Genomic DNA, 13,635 nt, shown 5'->3' with positions numbered 1-13,635 from the left:
TACATTGTGAAGTTGTGCATTTACTCGCCTTTCACTCTAATAGACTATTCAAATAATCCAACAACTCAAGACATAACATTACACTTCATTTTATTAGTTTTATTTTATTTAGTTATTGAGTTTTTGCTCAATAAGGTTTCATTAGGGTTTATTGAAAACTTGACAGAATATAAAATCACCAAGGACCTTTGCAAGAAGATCCAACACTTGCCAGACTGTGTAGGTGGTTAAGTTGAGACAATATCAGTGTGATAGTGAACCACTGACCTAACTCACCAATCACGTTTGTTCCATCCCTCACATCCTCATTATGACAAAAAATTGTTATTAATGCTTCAAACCTCGAATTTAAAGATAAAACCTCATTTTACAAGAAACAAAGGCAAAAACAAAACAAAAGCCATCACATATTGAAGAAAAACTTGCACATGGCAATACATTATTAGATAGGAAACACCACGTGACGATGAACTCGTTTCAGGTAAGCTTTTCTCGATAGGGAAGAGGCATCAGTTTCAGTTCATTATTTTTCTTATGATTAAAGACACAAATGAAAGGAAAATGCAGTTCAAGTCCTAAGTGGGTGCATGGAATGTGTGAACCTAAAAGGAGATGGAAAAACGACGCGCCATTAAGAAGAGAATTCGTCCGTTATGAGAAACAGCGATTGCGCATGCCACGTCAGCATCTCTTCATTCGCACGTCTCCTTCAAATGCTCTTCTGTCTTGATCATAAGAACCTAATTATTATTATTATTTTAAGTCCCCTTTTTTTTTTCTTTTTTTTTTTTGAACGCCTAAGTCCCCTTTTATTTTGTTTCAAATTAATCCCATCGGAGGGTTGAATATTTTCAAGCCAAAATAAAATATTTTCTTATATTTTGAAGGGACGTTTTGATATAGGCGTCTCGTTTTTTAATTTTTTAGACTAAACATACACTCCTTTTGAAAATTTGATCAAACATTTTCCTAAAATTTTGGTTATTAATTTTTAGTTTTTCACATAAGTTCAATTTTGTTTAGAATTTTAGTTTTTCACGACTTTTCCTAGACATTTCGGTTTTTTTTCCTCTTATCCCTATGTCAGATTTTATTATTTAGAAGACCCAACACATAATAAAGATTTGTTTGATTATATAGCTACGTCTAGTTTCTATAATATGGACACATTTAGTTTTATAGTGGAATTGATTTTTTGTATTTCTCGGTACATTTGGAATGTAAATGTACGAAAAGGGTTATCTGATAGAGACATTTGGTTTTGTATTACATTTGTGATTTTTTGTTCATTTGGTCTTTTGGTACATTCGGAATCTAATGGATAGAAGGGGATTGACGAAATTAAATTTCTGTATTATAGGCAATTAGTTGCTAACCTACCTTATGCCTCTATATAAATGCATTTAAATTAATGACTTAGAAATTAAATAAATAGAAAATTATTGAGGTGGCAATTGATCAAAGCACCTTAATTAAATCTTTAGAAATGATGAATGTTTAATCTAACAATTATATAAAAGATGTAGGGCATTCTAAGTTTTCCTATTTTGAATACCAAAAACCAGAGGGAATTTACAGGATACAAAAAAGGAAGATTTCCTGGAGGGGAGAGAGAGAGAGAGAGACAGCAAAACCCAATAATTTTAGAGAGTTGCCTTCAAAAGCTCTATGACATTGATTTGGGTAAGTCTCAAATCTCAATTGTTCTTAGTTATTAAGTACATTTATTCTTCTTTGGAAAGTGCTTTTTCTCACAAGTTTCCTGTTTGATCAAAAGATCTTTAGAAAAACAAAATAAGTAAATAAAAGGGGTAACAATCTTCTTCCCCCAAATCATTTGTTGTTTTTTTAAAGAGGGATTCCCAAAAGCATAAGCACTTGGTTAATCACTCTACTTGTCATCGGACCAGTAAACGAGTCTTGTTTGTTGCTTCTCAGATTTTCTCTACAAACAAGTTTTGATATTGGTGAATCTGTTAGGTCAAAAGGAGTTTCGACAATTGTGTTCGACCAAGGGATGGACACAAATGGTCTTAGATGGGTTGGAGAGGTACGTGCTTTTTGTTAAGAATTTAGCTGCGGTTTAAAGTTGTTGGCTTCGAAATTTCTAGTCATTGATGACTTGCCAACTCTTTGTGAGTGTGCGCGGTCGCGCGCATGGCATAGAGATTTTCTAATATGGTTTTGTGTGTAACAGAAACATAAAGTACAGTCTGCCGTCAACAACTTGAGGAATGAATAGCGGCGATTCAGACATGGACACAGACTCTGACTGTGAGAATGTGGCCACTGATAGGAAGTACTCAGTTGCATGGTCTCCCTTGGATGACAGAGCTTCCAATACTTTGGGTTCTAAAGGCGTGGCATCGAAGCAAAGGCAGCGAATTCAGGGTTGTGATCAAATTCAGACCGAATCCAGTTTGTCAAGGGAGAAAATCCAATTGAGAATGGCTGGGGAGTTTGGAAGGAACCAAGCTATATACCCTGATTTTACCGAATATGAATTGTCTGATTCGATCACTAGTACTGAACTTCCGTTTAGGCAAACGAAAAGCAACAATGGTGGTGCCCAGAAGGGATCATACAATTCAAGTGGTAATATAGAAACAACATCCAAAAATAAGCTTTCGAATAGTAATCCCATCACTCCTCCACTTGATGGTTCTGTTTCGGGGATTGAACGTGTTGTTGAGCCAAGTTCACCTATTAGAGCATACAACACAGCTCACACTTCGAATTGGAGTGTTCCAGCAAACACTAATGGTTTAAGAAAAACAGAAAGTGTCTACTCAAGCAGCCCTATGCACTATTCTTCCGGCAATGGAACTTCTAACTCGCTACTTCGTTCACCTGCTTGCCTCCCAGTATTTAGTGAAAGGTTGGTTACATAGCTGAATTATATTTTGAATAACCACATAATGATTCGGTGTTTGATTATTGAATATAAGTGCTTTAGAGAAATTTTTACGAGAACACTGAACTGTTCTACATTTGATAGTTATCTCACTGATCCAGTAGTCGTTTTAAGTTTTGGGGGTTTTATTTATTCAGTGTGCAGGGTACATGGTGTGCTGTAATCGCTTATGATGCGTGTGTTAGGCTCTGTCTTCATGCGTGGGCTCAGAGATATTGCGCTGAAGTTCAAGGTTTCTTGGAGAATGAGAGCGCACTGTTGCGAGATGCATTCGGTTTACAGCATGTATTATTGCAATCAGAAGCTGAACTTTTGGCAGAACAGCGTCCTTCACAGCCAATCAGTACGTTAGCTGCTCCTGCTCCAAAACATGTGAAAGCTTCGGGAAAAATAAAATTGCAAGGTACCCTACTTCATTGAATTCCTCATTTTCTTTTTCAATTAAAATGTTAAGTTCTTCATTGTCTCACTGAAATTTCGTCATTCAACAGTTCGTAAAGTGAAAATGGATTCGGATGAACAACCTTCTAGCTGCAGTTTCCCATCTCCAAAACTACCAAGGATTCGTTATGACTCATGTCGTAGGCGCTTCTCTAATTTGAGATCAACTTTATCTTCTGCATTGAAATCTACACAGAACATAAAGTTGATCTCAAACGGTTCCCTTTCTCATTGGAGCTTGGCTTGCCTAGGAGCTGGAAGGAAATGTATAAAACAAGGATCAAGCTTCCTAAAAAAGAGGGCAAATACTTTGTGCAATCGCTCTTCATTGCATGAAGGAGCGCAAGGTATGTGAATCTTTTGTACATTTTAAGCATTCCCTTAGATACTAAAGTGCAGATGGTTTTCTTTTGTGGGTAGTATCTGACATTTGCCGACCTCTTTCTGTCAGAAACTTATTCCTGCTTCTTGAGATTGACAAGTTCACCTGAAGAGGATGCAGTACAAATGCAACCAGGATCTGGTGAAACCCGTGTGTTGTATGTACTCTTGTTCTTTATTTTCTCTTTTCATTCACTCTTTCATTCGGTCCATACTTGTACCGTTGTACGTAGTTGTATTGTTAAACGACCGCTTTACTACAGGTTTCCAAATAGCGTTGGTGATGGCGTGATCATACAAGTTCAAAATTCCAAGGGACAACATTGTGGTCATGCCCTAGTCAAAGTGGCTGCTATTGTTGATGAACCGGTACAATTTTCAGAATTCAGTAATTCATTTACCATCTGTAAGAAGGTTGATATTTATGCTTTGGAATTAAATATGTATTTTGAATGCAGGGCGACAAGATACGATGGTGGCCTGTATATAGTAGTGATCTGGAGGATGAACCTGTCGGCAGAATACAATTAAGCATGGATTATTCAAGTGGTCCTGTTGGAAATAGTAATCTTAAGGTTGTTAATATTCAACGATAGCTAAATCCTTTCTTCGAAACTGATTGACGTATCTTTGGAGTTCGGTTTTTTATATTCTCTTTTCACTTCTTTCCTTGTCCAGTATGGTTCCGTTGCAGAAACCGTGGCATATGACTGTGTCTTAGAAATTGCAATGAAAGTTCAACATTTTCAGGAAAGAAATTTGTTATTACATGGCCCGTGGAAGTGGTTATTGACGGAATTTGCATCTTACTATGGAGTATCAAAGGCATACACCAATTTAAGGTAGCGAAATATGTTAGGACTTAAAGTAACTTATCATGATATCATGTTAGGACTAAGGTAGTGGAATATTACCGACTATGGATCTTCTAACGGCTATTATATATAAATTTTCATGCTACTTGCAGATACCTTTCCTATGTCATGGATGTCGCGACCCCTACCGTAGATTGTCTCACCTTAGTAAATGATCTGCTAGCAGATGTGAAGGAAATGAGCACAAATCTGTTAAGTCATCAAGAGGTATTCGATTTCATCGTATTGTTTTTAGACTTTTCGGGGAGATATTTTGGCTAGGGAGAATGACACTACCTTCGTGAACATAAAATGTGGAATTTTCTTCAGTTTATGTTCCTTGATGTTAGCCATGGTTAGTGGATAGTTGTTTCCTCTTATAACTTGAAATAATGTATCGAGCAGCACTGCATTCTGGCGAAGATTGAGGATCAAGTAAGGAAGTTGGTTGCTTTGGTTTTTGAGAACTACAAGTCACTTGAAGAATCTTCGCTGTTGGGGATGGTGGATGATTTTAGGCCTGCCAGTGGATTGGTTGCGCCTGCTTTGGCACCTGCTGTCCAGATATACACCCTTCTGAACAATATTTTGAGTCCTGAGGCACAATTGAAATTATTGAAATTCTTTCAGGTATGATAATCTTACTTCTCCGTCCATGAGCTTCGCCTAACCTTTTTATGCTTTACTGAATATGAAATGACTTTGCAGGTCGCCGCAAACAAGAGGTTAAGAATGATCTGTGCCGAGACAGATGAGCTTGTTCTAACCAGTAATGAGGGGGCACAGAAAGACTTTCTTACTTCTTATCAGAGGATGAAATCTTTGATTTTGAATATTAGAAATGAAATTCTGACTGACATAGAAATCCTAAACCAAAATGTCCTCCCGGGGTATGTATGCCATTCCGTAAACTAGTCTATTTTGTTCTTGTATTTTTGTTTTTACTAGCGTAACTATATCCAGTGCGGTTAACCACAGACGCAGATAGGCGAAATTGCATTGACTATGCTCGGTGCAATTTTGAGGATCTGCAAGTGTGGTTAACCGCACTTAAGAGTGTTTTTGGTTGTTGAGAATCTTGAACTTCAGAGCTGATGACTGGTGAATAACTGAATATGACTCGTATGTGTATAGTAATTGTTCCTCTTTATAAATTTTTATGCAGCTGCATAGATCTTCCGAATATTTCATCATGCATGTATAGCGTTAACCTCTGCAATAGATTGAGCACTTTCCTTGTTGTACACCCTCCTCCAAGCCTATCACCTCCGGTTGCAGAGCTAATTATTGCAACAGCAGACTTTCAACAGGATCTGTCTCTGTGGAATATCAGGTAAGTGAATTATCTGGTGTAAATTTGTGCTCTTTATTAGCTTTTGTATCTTTACTCATGTAAAACTATTTCCAGTCCAATTAAAGGTGGAGTTGATGCTAAAGAGCTGTTCGACGCACATATATTCTTGTGGATTCTGGACAAGCGCCGTCATTTGCTTGGTCAGTGCAAGCTAGATAAGGTATATATCTCTTTTGGCATGCTTTTATAATCCTTTTGGTTTTATATTTCGAGTATCGTCTCTCTTCTTCTTTTTATTTTTGGGTATAAATCTGATAGAAGTTGTTTCGTTTCAGGCAAAATGGTCTGGTGTGAGGACAGAATATGGAACAACTCATTTTGTTGATTATGTGCACATTGAGCTGAAGGGAATGCTCGATGAATTTGAAGTCATCGTTAGTCGCTGGCCGATATATTCATCTCCTTTGGAGAATGTAAGTGCAATATACTTCTCGAGGTTTTAATGTTTTTATTTCCGACTTCACGTGTAGCCTCCTTCTGTGTTGTTTCATATTTGAACCTCAAATCATCTGACTAACGCTTTGAGATCGCTTGTGTGTTAAAAAGGTTATCGCGGATGTTGAAAAGGCAATCATCGAAGCTTTGGACAGGCACTATGCTGATGTTTTATCGCCGCTGAAGGATAATCTGACAAACAAAATATTAGGCTTCAAATATGTCCAAAAATTATCCAGACAAACCATTAGCACATATTCGGTCCCAAATGAGGTGAGGCTCTATTTCTTACTTGAACATCTACTTGGAACTTCGATCTTTCTTTTTAGGGTATACTCTTCAATATTATGTATCATTTCTCAGTTAGGAATCCTTTTAAATTCCATGAAGAGGACGCTCGATGTGCTGTGGCCCCAGATTGAAAGCCAGTTGATGTCTCGGACTTCTTGCATCCGCGATGGATGTGCCACAGGCGAACATCTTAATGACGTATCTGCTCTACTCAGAACCAAACTTAGAACCTACCGACTAGCCATTGTCGAGAAGCTTTATGAGAATGTGAGTACTGAATTTTCAGTTTGAAATGTGCATGTGCATCAATGTTGTCGAACTATCGTGTAACTACAAAACTTTACGAGTTTGACTAATAAATGATTTTTCTTCTATTTCCTTGTAAATACAGACTAGAGTTCATAACAATACAAAGCTGAAGAACATTATTCGATGCTCAAAGGCGGAGGAATCAGTTGTCCGAAGTAGAATGCAGCCTTTGGAGGTTCTTTTGCGGGAGATGGTTGATCATCTCCATACTGTTGTTGATCCTACCGTGTTTGTAGAACTCTGCCGAGAGTTCTGGGACCGGATGGGGCAGGTAAGCCGAGCTCTTAATTTTTACCATACAAGATACAACATCTCTGTCTTGAATTGGCATGTAAAATTTAATTTTCTTTCCAATTTAATTTCTGTAGGATGTACTGCATATCTTGGAGGATAAGAAAGAGGAGTACAAAGGCTTGCGCGTCGCAGTTTCTGTAAGTTTCTCTTCAGCCGTTGAACTTTCTACTAGATATTGATTATCTACATGTTATTGCAGCTATTTCATCTTAACAAGATAAAATGTTTAATATGTGAATTAGTATTTGTACTAATGATTTTTGTATACTTGTACTAGAGTGCTAATCATTGTTCTTATAATGGCAGAACCTGGATGACATATTTGTATCAGAAATGCAAAGACTACGCGGGAACTCGTTGAAAGAAAGAGACTTATCGCCACCAGGATCGATGGAAGAAGTACATTCCATGCTGAAGGATGTTGTACGTATGTAACATGGAGAAATACTGTCATCAGCTACGATTTTTTATGTGGGTGCAGTGTGTACCGAACATAGAAGACGACCTTATTTGATTTCATTTCCAATGAAGAAGAAACGCTGGCCAGTGGCAGAACTAAGGAGACAACACGAGCACAAAGTTCCGAGTAACGAATTTTGACGTGGCAAAAAATTTGTCAAATTTTGAGTCTGAGTTGTATGTAGATTTCATAGGATGCCCACCTAGGCCTTCATGGTGGTTGTAATTACAAATCTTCCTTCCATACAGTCTCTGCAATATATTTACAAGGTTGTAAATGTGTTAAGTTCTAAATCTACAACACACAATTCTGCCTGAAGAGCTTAAATGAAAACAGGAGATGAATGTTTGAAAGGAACTTTTGTGTAGGCAACGAGATGTGAGAAGAGAGAGAGGGTGCTCTTTCTTTGTGCAATGTAATTTACCAACTGATAAAACGAAAATGACATTTGCCCAAGTCTTATGCCTTGTATAAGAATGTACAAGCACCACTTGGTGTTAAAATGTGGGAACTAGGCCTGAGTATAGATAGAGATTTTGCGGAGTACCCGAAATACAAATTAGTACATTATGTGTCCTAATATAAGTGAAGGGTTATTAAAAATATATTTTCTGTCTACTTATATTATGACATGTGGAGAAACAACTACTAAACCGACTACGTAGAAAGCCCAAATCATGAAAATGATATTGAGCACAATCAGAGAGGGCGATACTTGAAGATTTGATTTCTACCGGCTTTGTGGTATCTATGAGAAAAAGTAAAAAAAAAAAAAAAAAAAAAATATTTTAGAGTGTTAATAACGATTACAAGACAGGAACAAACTTTGATTGAGATTTGAGCACACATGGTGGGGCTAAAGCATGAATGCAATGGTCCATTGAATTTGGTGGTGCAAAATACGTTGCACTTTTAACTTTTAAAGTGCCATTTCGAAATAAACGAACCTTAGAACCTGCCATTCCAACTTGTCAAGTTGTTCGAGTCTTACCACTTTCCTAGAAATTTCTAGGCCTATTGACTATAATTAGGCACTAACCCCAATCTACGATGCAAATCATCATAGTATCATGCCCACTAACAATCATTTCCATGGAATCCATCTTATCTTTAAATATAAATATTGTTAAGAGCATGAATTTTACATCCAAAAAAGAAGCGATCTTGTGAAAAATGTTAGAGTTTTACTATAAAACCAATTAAGAATATGTGAAGTAACTCAATTACTTACGAACACATGTAAGGTGTCTCTTTCTCCTATTGTGAACTTTCAAGCAAGTACTACTAGGAAGACCAAATTTGCAAATTAAATGATATGTCACAAATAGGAAATAAACAGGTCGATCGACACTTAATTAATAATTTAATAATCAACATCCACATCATTTCGTTTACATAATTTGGTTTAAAAATTTTGGTTTTCCTAGCATTACCCTTTCAAACCTAACACGTAAACAACATAAAATGGATAATGTGAATGAGGCATGGCCGTTGGACTTTATAGACGGAACAAGTTGCTTTGATACCATAAAGAATGTTAAATTTCACTATAAAATCAATTGACATTTAATATGAGAAGTAACCCAATTACTTAATACGCAAATGCAAATTCTATCTTTTCTACAATGTTTAATTCACAATCTCGTGATTCACTTGTAACCAAACAAAAAATAGTGATTCACCCCAAAACAAAAAAGAAAAAAAAGAAAAGACGGCGCCAATACTAGGCAAGGAAGAGGTAGTGGATGCAATTGAAAGGTATGGCGAAGCCCTTGGTCGGCATTATTGACAATGTCGTGTTAAGATGATATTATTTAAAATCCAGACGGAATTAAATTTAGTTGGTTTATGTCAAATGTGAAGGGATTAGAGTCGGCCCTCGAAACAAAATTAAAAGCTAACTCGTCATATCGGGTCGTATGTATATGATACAGCTGAACTACATAATGGACTTATTTATATAATCTTGGACATAAGTATAAGATCGTAAATCGTAATGAATGTTTTGCTTTTGTATTGATTTTAACTCGGAACTTCTTTATTATTGAAAAGTGAAATATTATTTGACCAATGGCTAGAATTTTCTTATCAAAATGGCGAATTCTGCGCATCAATAATTTGAACTGCGAAGGCTCCATCAACAATTAAGTGTTTTCATTTCCATTGGGTTCTGATTTGAGCCGAATTTCCAGTTGTCGTTTTAGATTTATTCATGAAATTGCACCTCAACATTCATTTCACACGACAAGTGTTAGTCTAGAGGTTTCAACCTTAAGCCCTTTACTCTTCATAACCGTACATTTCAGAATAAAACTACCAGCATCAAATAATGGCAACGAGTATAAAAACTTTTGGTTTCGGTGACTCAATGTGACTGGAACAGTTTGGTATAGTTTTAACTATCTAGAAGGAACTTGTAAGTCATAATATGTTCAACTATTGCCCAATTTTATAAGTTTAGTTTCAACATTTATAAGTTCACCAAACGTGAAACACGATACACATAGTTCATTTTAATAGATTAATTGTGTGTTCACTTGTACACAATTGAGGTACGAAAGAACATTCCAAATAAAACTAGGGTTCTCCAAATCATAGAATCAAACCATCACTCTATATCGTAAATTTAACAATCCGATAAACATAAAGAGGATTGAAATACAATCAAATATACAAGTACTTAGGTTTATTATATGGCACATTGCTTAGAATCAATATTGCATCTTAATATATTACTTTTGTTTTTGTGTTTTTGCTAATGACCTCTTAATTAAGTTAATTCCTTCCCAATCTAAAGGAATTTAAACAATAATAATTAAAAAAAAATTATTAAAAAAAAAAAAAGACACATGCCCATATTCGAGAAAGTGAGAAGAGATCCCCTCCGGATCTCTCCCACCAAAGCTCACCAATCAATTAATCTGGATCTTTGAAATTTGATCAAATAGCTTAAATTATTATAACTTTTAAAGAAGTTCTCTGTTTATAGCCGTTTGATCAAAGTTCAAGGATCTGGATTAATTGGTGAGCTTTGGTGAAAGAGATTCGGAGGGGATTTCTTCCCCTAGAAAGTACTTTTTTTCGTCATCATATCGAAGACAATCACCACCGTCCACTTTCTGAACCCTACGTTCAGAAATCCTTGAGCAGCTTGCGTACCTGCTCCAGCGTCACAAACAGCACAACGGTAAAAGGCCCTTGCCGCGAAATCGTAGGCACAAAGCCCTTATAAAGCGCCATGGGGCCCTCCGAACGCACCGTTTTGAGGGCGCAATCCAACGCCCCCGAGTACGGCGGCTCAGCCCCGGCCTCCACCTTCATATTCATCACCCTAGTCTTGATCACGTCGACCGGGTTTGACGCCACCGCCGCCACGAACCCCGCTGCGAAGCTCGCCGTTACGTGGGTCCCTAGCCCGTCGCGCATAATCCCTTTGTCCACGATCGTCTCCTTAATCTGATCGTACGATGCCAGCTGCGACGCTGTCACCAGCATCGCGCGGTTGATCGTCAGCGACGACCCGCGCCAAAGGCTCGTCACCCCTTCTTGCTTGGCCATGCGGCCGATGGCGTCCACCACGCTCTTGTAGTTACGCTGCTGAGCCGCCGGGAGACGCCCGTCTGCTTGCATTCGGACCATGGCCACGTCGGCAGGGTTTCCGACGGCGGCGCCGACCGCTCCGGCGATCAATCCTGCTGTGATTTTGCGGGGGAGTGGCATGTTGCGGGTTGTCGGGTCGGTCCATTTTTGCTTGAGAATGTCGTAGAGGCCCATTCGGGTTGTGGAGTAGAGAGTCTGCCGGAGCATGGTGGCGGAGACGCCAGAAAACATGGCGGAGACGCCTTCTTGCTGAATTATGCGAACCGCAACGGTGATTGGACCGGCACGGACCGCAGGAGGCTGTGGTGGGGCGAGGGGGATGGAGCCGCGTCTGGCGGCTGTGTGGACGGAAGCAAAAGCCGGGCGCACTGTCTGCTCAGCCGGGTTCGAGACGTGGGTTTCGCCCTGGAGCTGCATTCGGACCTTGACGAGGTCAAGAGGGTGGGTGAAGCAGCCGGCGATGATGGAAGCGATGCCTCCTTCAACAAAACCTTTGACACCCATGTCGAATTTTCTCGGGGAAGAAACGGAAAATAAGAATAAATGGGTGGTTTTTGTTTGTCGTTCCCAAAATCCAGTTAAAAGGAATAATTAGAAAGTTTAATGATGATTAAGAGGGCCAGTTGGAATTAGGGTTCATCTCACTGGAGACGAGGAGATGGGAATGGAGGCTGAAGGCGATGGAGGAAGAGTGGGGGACGGTAGGCCTCTGAGACATATGCTACCCGTAGACTCACGCGAAATTAACGGAATTTGATTAAACAGGATGGACTGGATTGCAGAAAATCCAGGAATTGAGAATATTTATAGGACAAGGCAAGCGCCTTCACGAAAGGATTTCACACCTAGTGCTATTCACTCGCATTTTTTACTTCTGATATATTCTTTTTTAATTCTTTTTACTTCTGTCACATTTTGTTAATTTTTTTATATTGTTCGTCTTCGATTCATTTTGATCCGACGGCATAACAACGGCCATTTAAGAAGCAAGAGAAGGTACTAAATTGTAATTCCCATTTTTGTCTACGCGGTTGTGGGCCCCGCTAGCTCTCGCATGCATTCCCGTTCGTTTGTCTAAAAAGTACAACTCCCCGCCTCCCCAATTCAATTCCATTTTTTATTTTGATTTAACCATATTGATAAAATTTCAAAAACCGGTTTTACACCCGGACTAAAGCAATTTTTATTTGCCACCAACGATCTTGTTTAAAGCCTTATATTTATATTTCTTGTTACTTGATCGAGAGGAGGTAGATACAAAATTGTATACAACTGATTATAGTTATATGCAAGTTTATAATTTGATTTAAATTGAGTTTTCTTTTATCAAATAAATAAATTATGACATATTTACTTACTAAAAATAAGGGATTAATGAATCGAAGAGTGCAAAAAAAATGGGAATGGGATCAAATAGTTGATTTTTAATTTTCAAAAATTGAATCAAACTCAGGACCTCATGTGCACGAGTGAATGCTTTTAGATTTAATTAGAATTTTTTATTTTTTTTACGCACGATTTAGAATAATTTCTATACCCATGTTTAGTAAATGTATAGAGTACTGTAAAAAATTATATCTAATTTTGGCATGCTTACTTACAGAAAATGAGAATTAGAATGATGTGGACTTAAGTTTGGTGATTTTTGTATGGTTATTAGTATATTCTACCCTTAACACAAATTAAAGCCGCATTTGATTAGCTTGGTAATGTATTTGACCCAATTTGTTGTCTTTCTAACTCGTCCATACAAATTACAACTCGAGTTGAATCCATGCAAACGTATAAGTTGTGTCCCTAGCAGGCTAACACAACCCCAATCATAATCAAAGAATATTCCTACCTTTCATGTTGATGTTTGTTCTATTCCTCTACATTGTTCAATCATACAGGAGGCTTTTAAGGGAAAGGAATTTTTATTTTTTTAAGTTTATAAAAATAGGGATTAGTTGTTGAACTCACATCATATCTTACTTTAAAAATCCAAACCATTTATTTTTCAACCATATTTGGGGCATTTAATTGAATTCAAAGAAATTGACGAACACTTTGTTTTCTAAGAAACAATGAAATGTCAACGTGATAATTAAATAGGCAAATGGTTTCGAATTAAATTGAATTTTTGCAATGATGATCTATAAATCGAGACTACAAAATAGACGGTTCGAATTATTGAAATTCGACGTAGAGTGAGCCCTACAATTAGCCCTTGTTTTTACCCAAAAATAGAAATCCCTTTGTACAAAGGGCCTATAACCATATACATATATATATATATATGCGCTATCCTTTGACTCAAATT

The 13,635-nt window shown here is 37.7% G+C and overlaps 2 protein-coding genes across 2 annotated transcripts; one reads left to right on the top strand and one right to left on the bottom strand.

Annotated features, from left to right (window-relative positions):
- Positions 1-2,217: 2,217 nt before the first annotated feature.
- On the top strand, positions 2,218-8,010 carry LOC137719864 (uncharacterized). Its single transcript, XM_088682929.1, has 18 exons — positions 2,218-2,878; positions 3,052-3,317; positions 3,406-3,702; positions 3,807-3,894; positions 4,000-4,105; positions 4,195-4,311; positions 4,415-4,578; positions 4,704-4,818; positions 4,996-5,220; positions 5,299-5,480; positions 5,756-5,923; positions 5,999-6,104; positions 6,220-6,357; positions 6,491-6,652; positions 6,743-6,937; positions 7,062-7,250; positions 7,348-7,410; positions 7,580-8,010. The coding sequence occupies exons 1-18, from the start codon at positions 2,235-2,237 to the stop codon at positions 7,706-7,708; spliced, it is 3,354 nt and encodes a 1,117-aa protein (XP_088539055.1). The 5' UTR covers positions 2,218-2,234; the 3' UTR covers positions 7,709-8,010.
- Positions 8,011-10,328: 2,318 nt separating this feature from the next.
- Positions 10,329-12,327, bottom strand: LOC137720895 (mitochondrial uncoupling protein 5-like). Its single transcript, XM_068460018.2, has one exon. It carries the CDS (start codon positions 11,835-11,837, stop codon positions 10,866-10,868), a length of 972 nt encoding a protein of 323 aa, XP_068316119.1. The 5' UTR covers positions 11,838-12,327; the 3' UTR covers positions 10,329-10,865.
- Positions 12,328-13,635: the final 1,308 nt, after the last annotated feature.

Source organism: Pyrus communis, chromosome 1 (assembly GCF_041283825.1).
Source record: "Pyrus communis isolate YQ-2024b chromosome 1, ASM4128382v1, whole genome shotgun sequence".
Lineage (NCBI taxonomy): Eukaryota > Viridiplantae > Streptophyta > Magnoliopsida > Rosales > Rosaceae > Pyrus > Pyrus communis.
The sequence above is the reverse complement of the archived record's forward strand: the minus strand, read 5'-3'. Positions and strand labels throughout refer to the sequence as shown.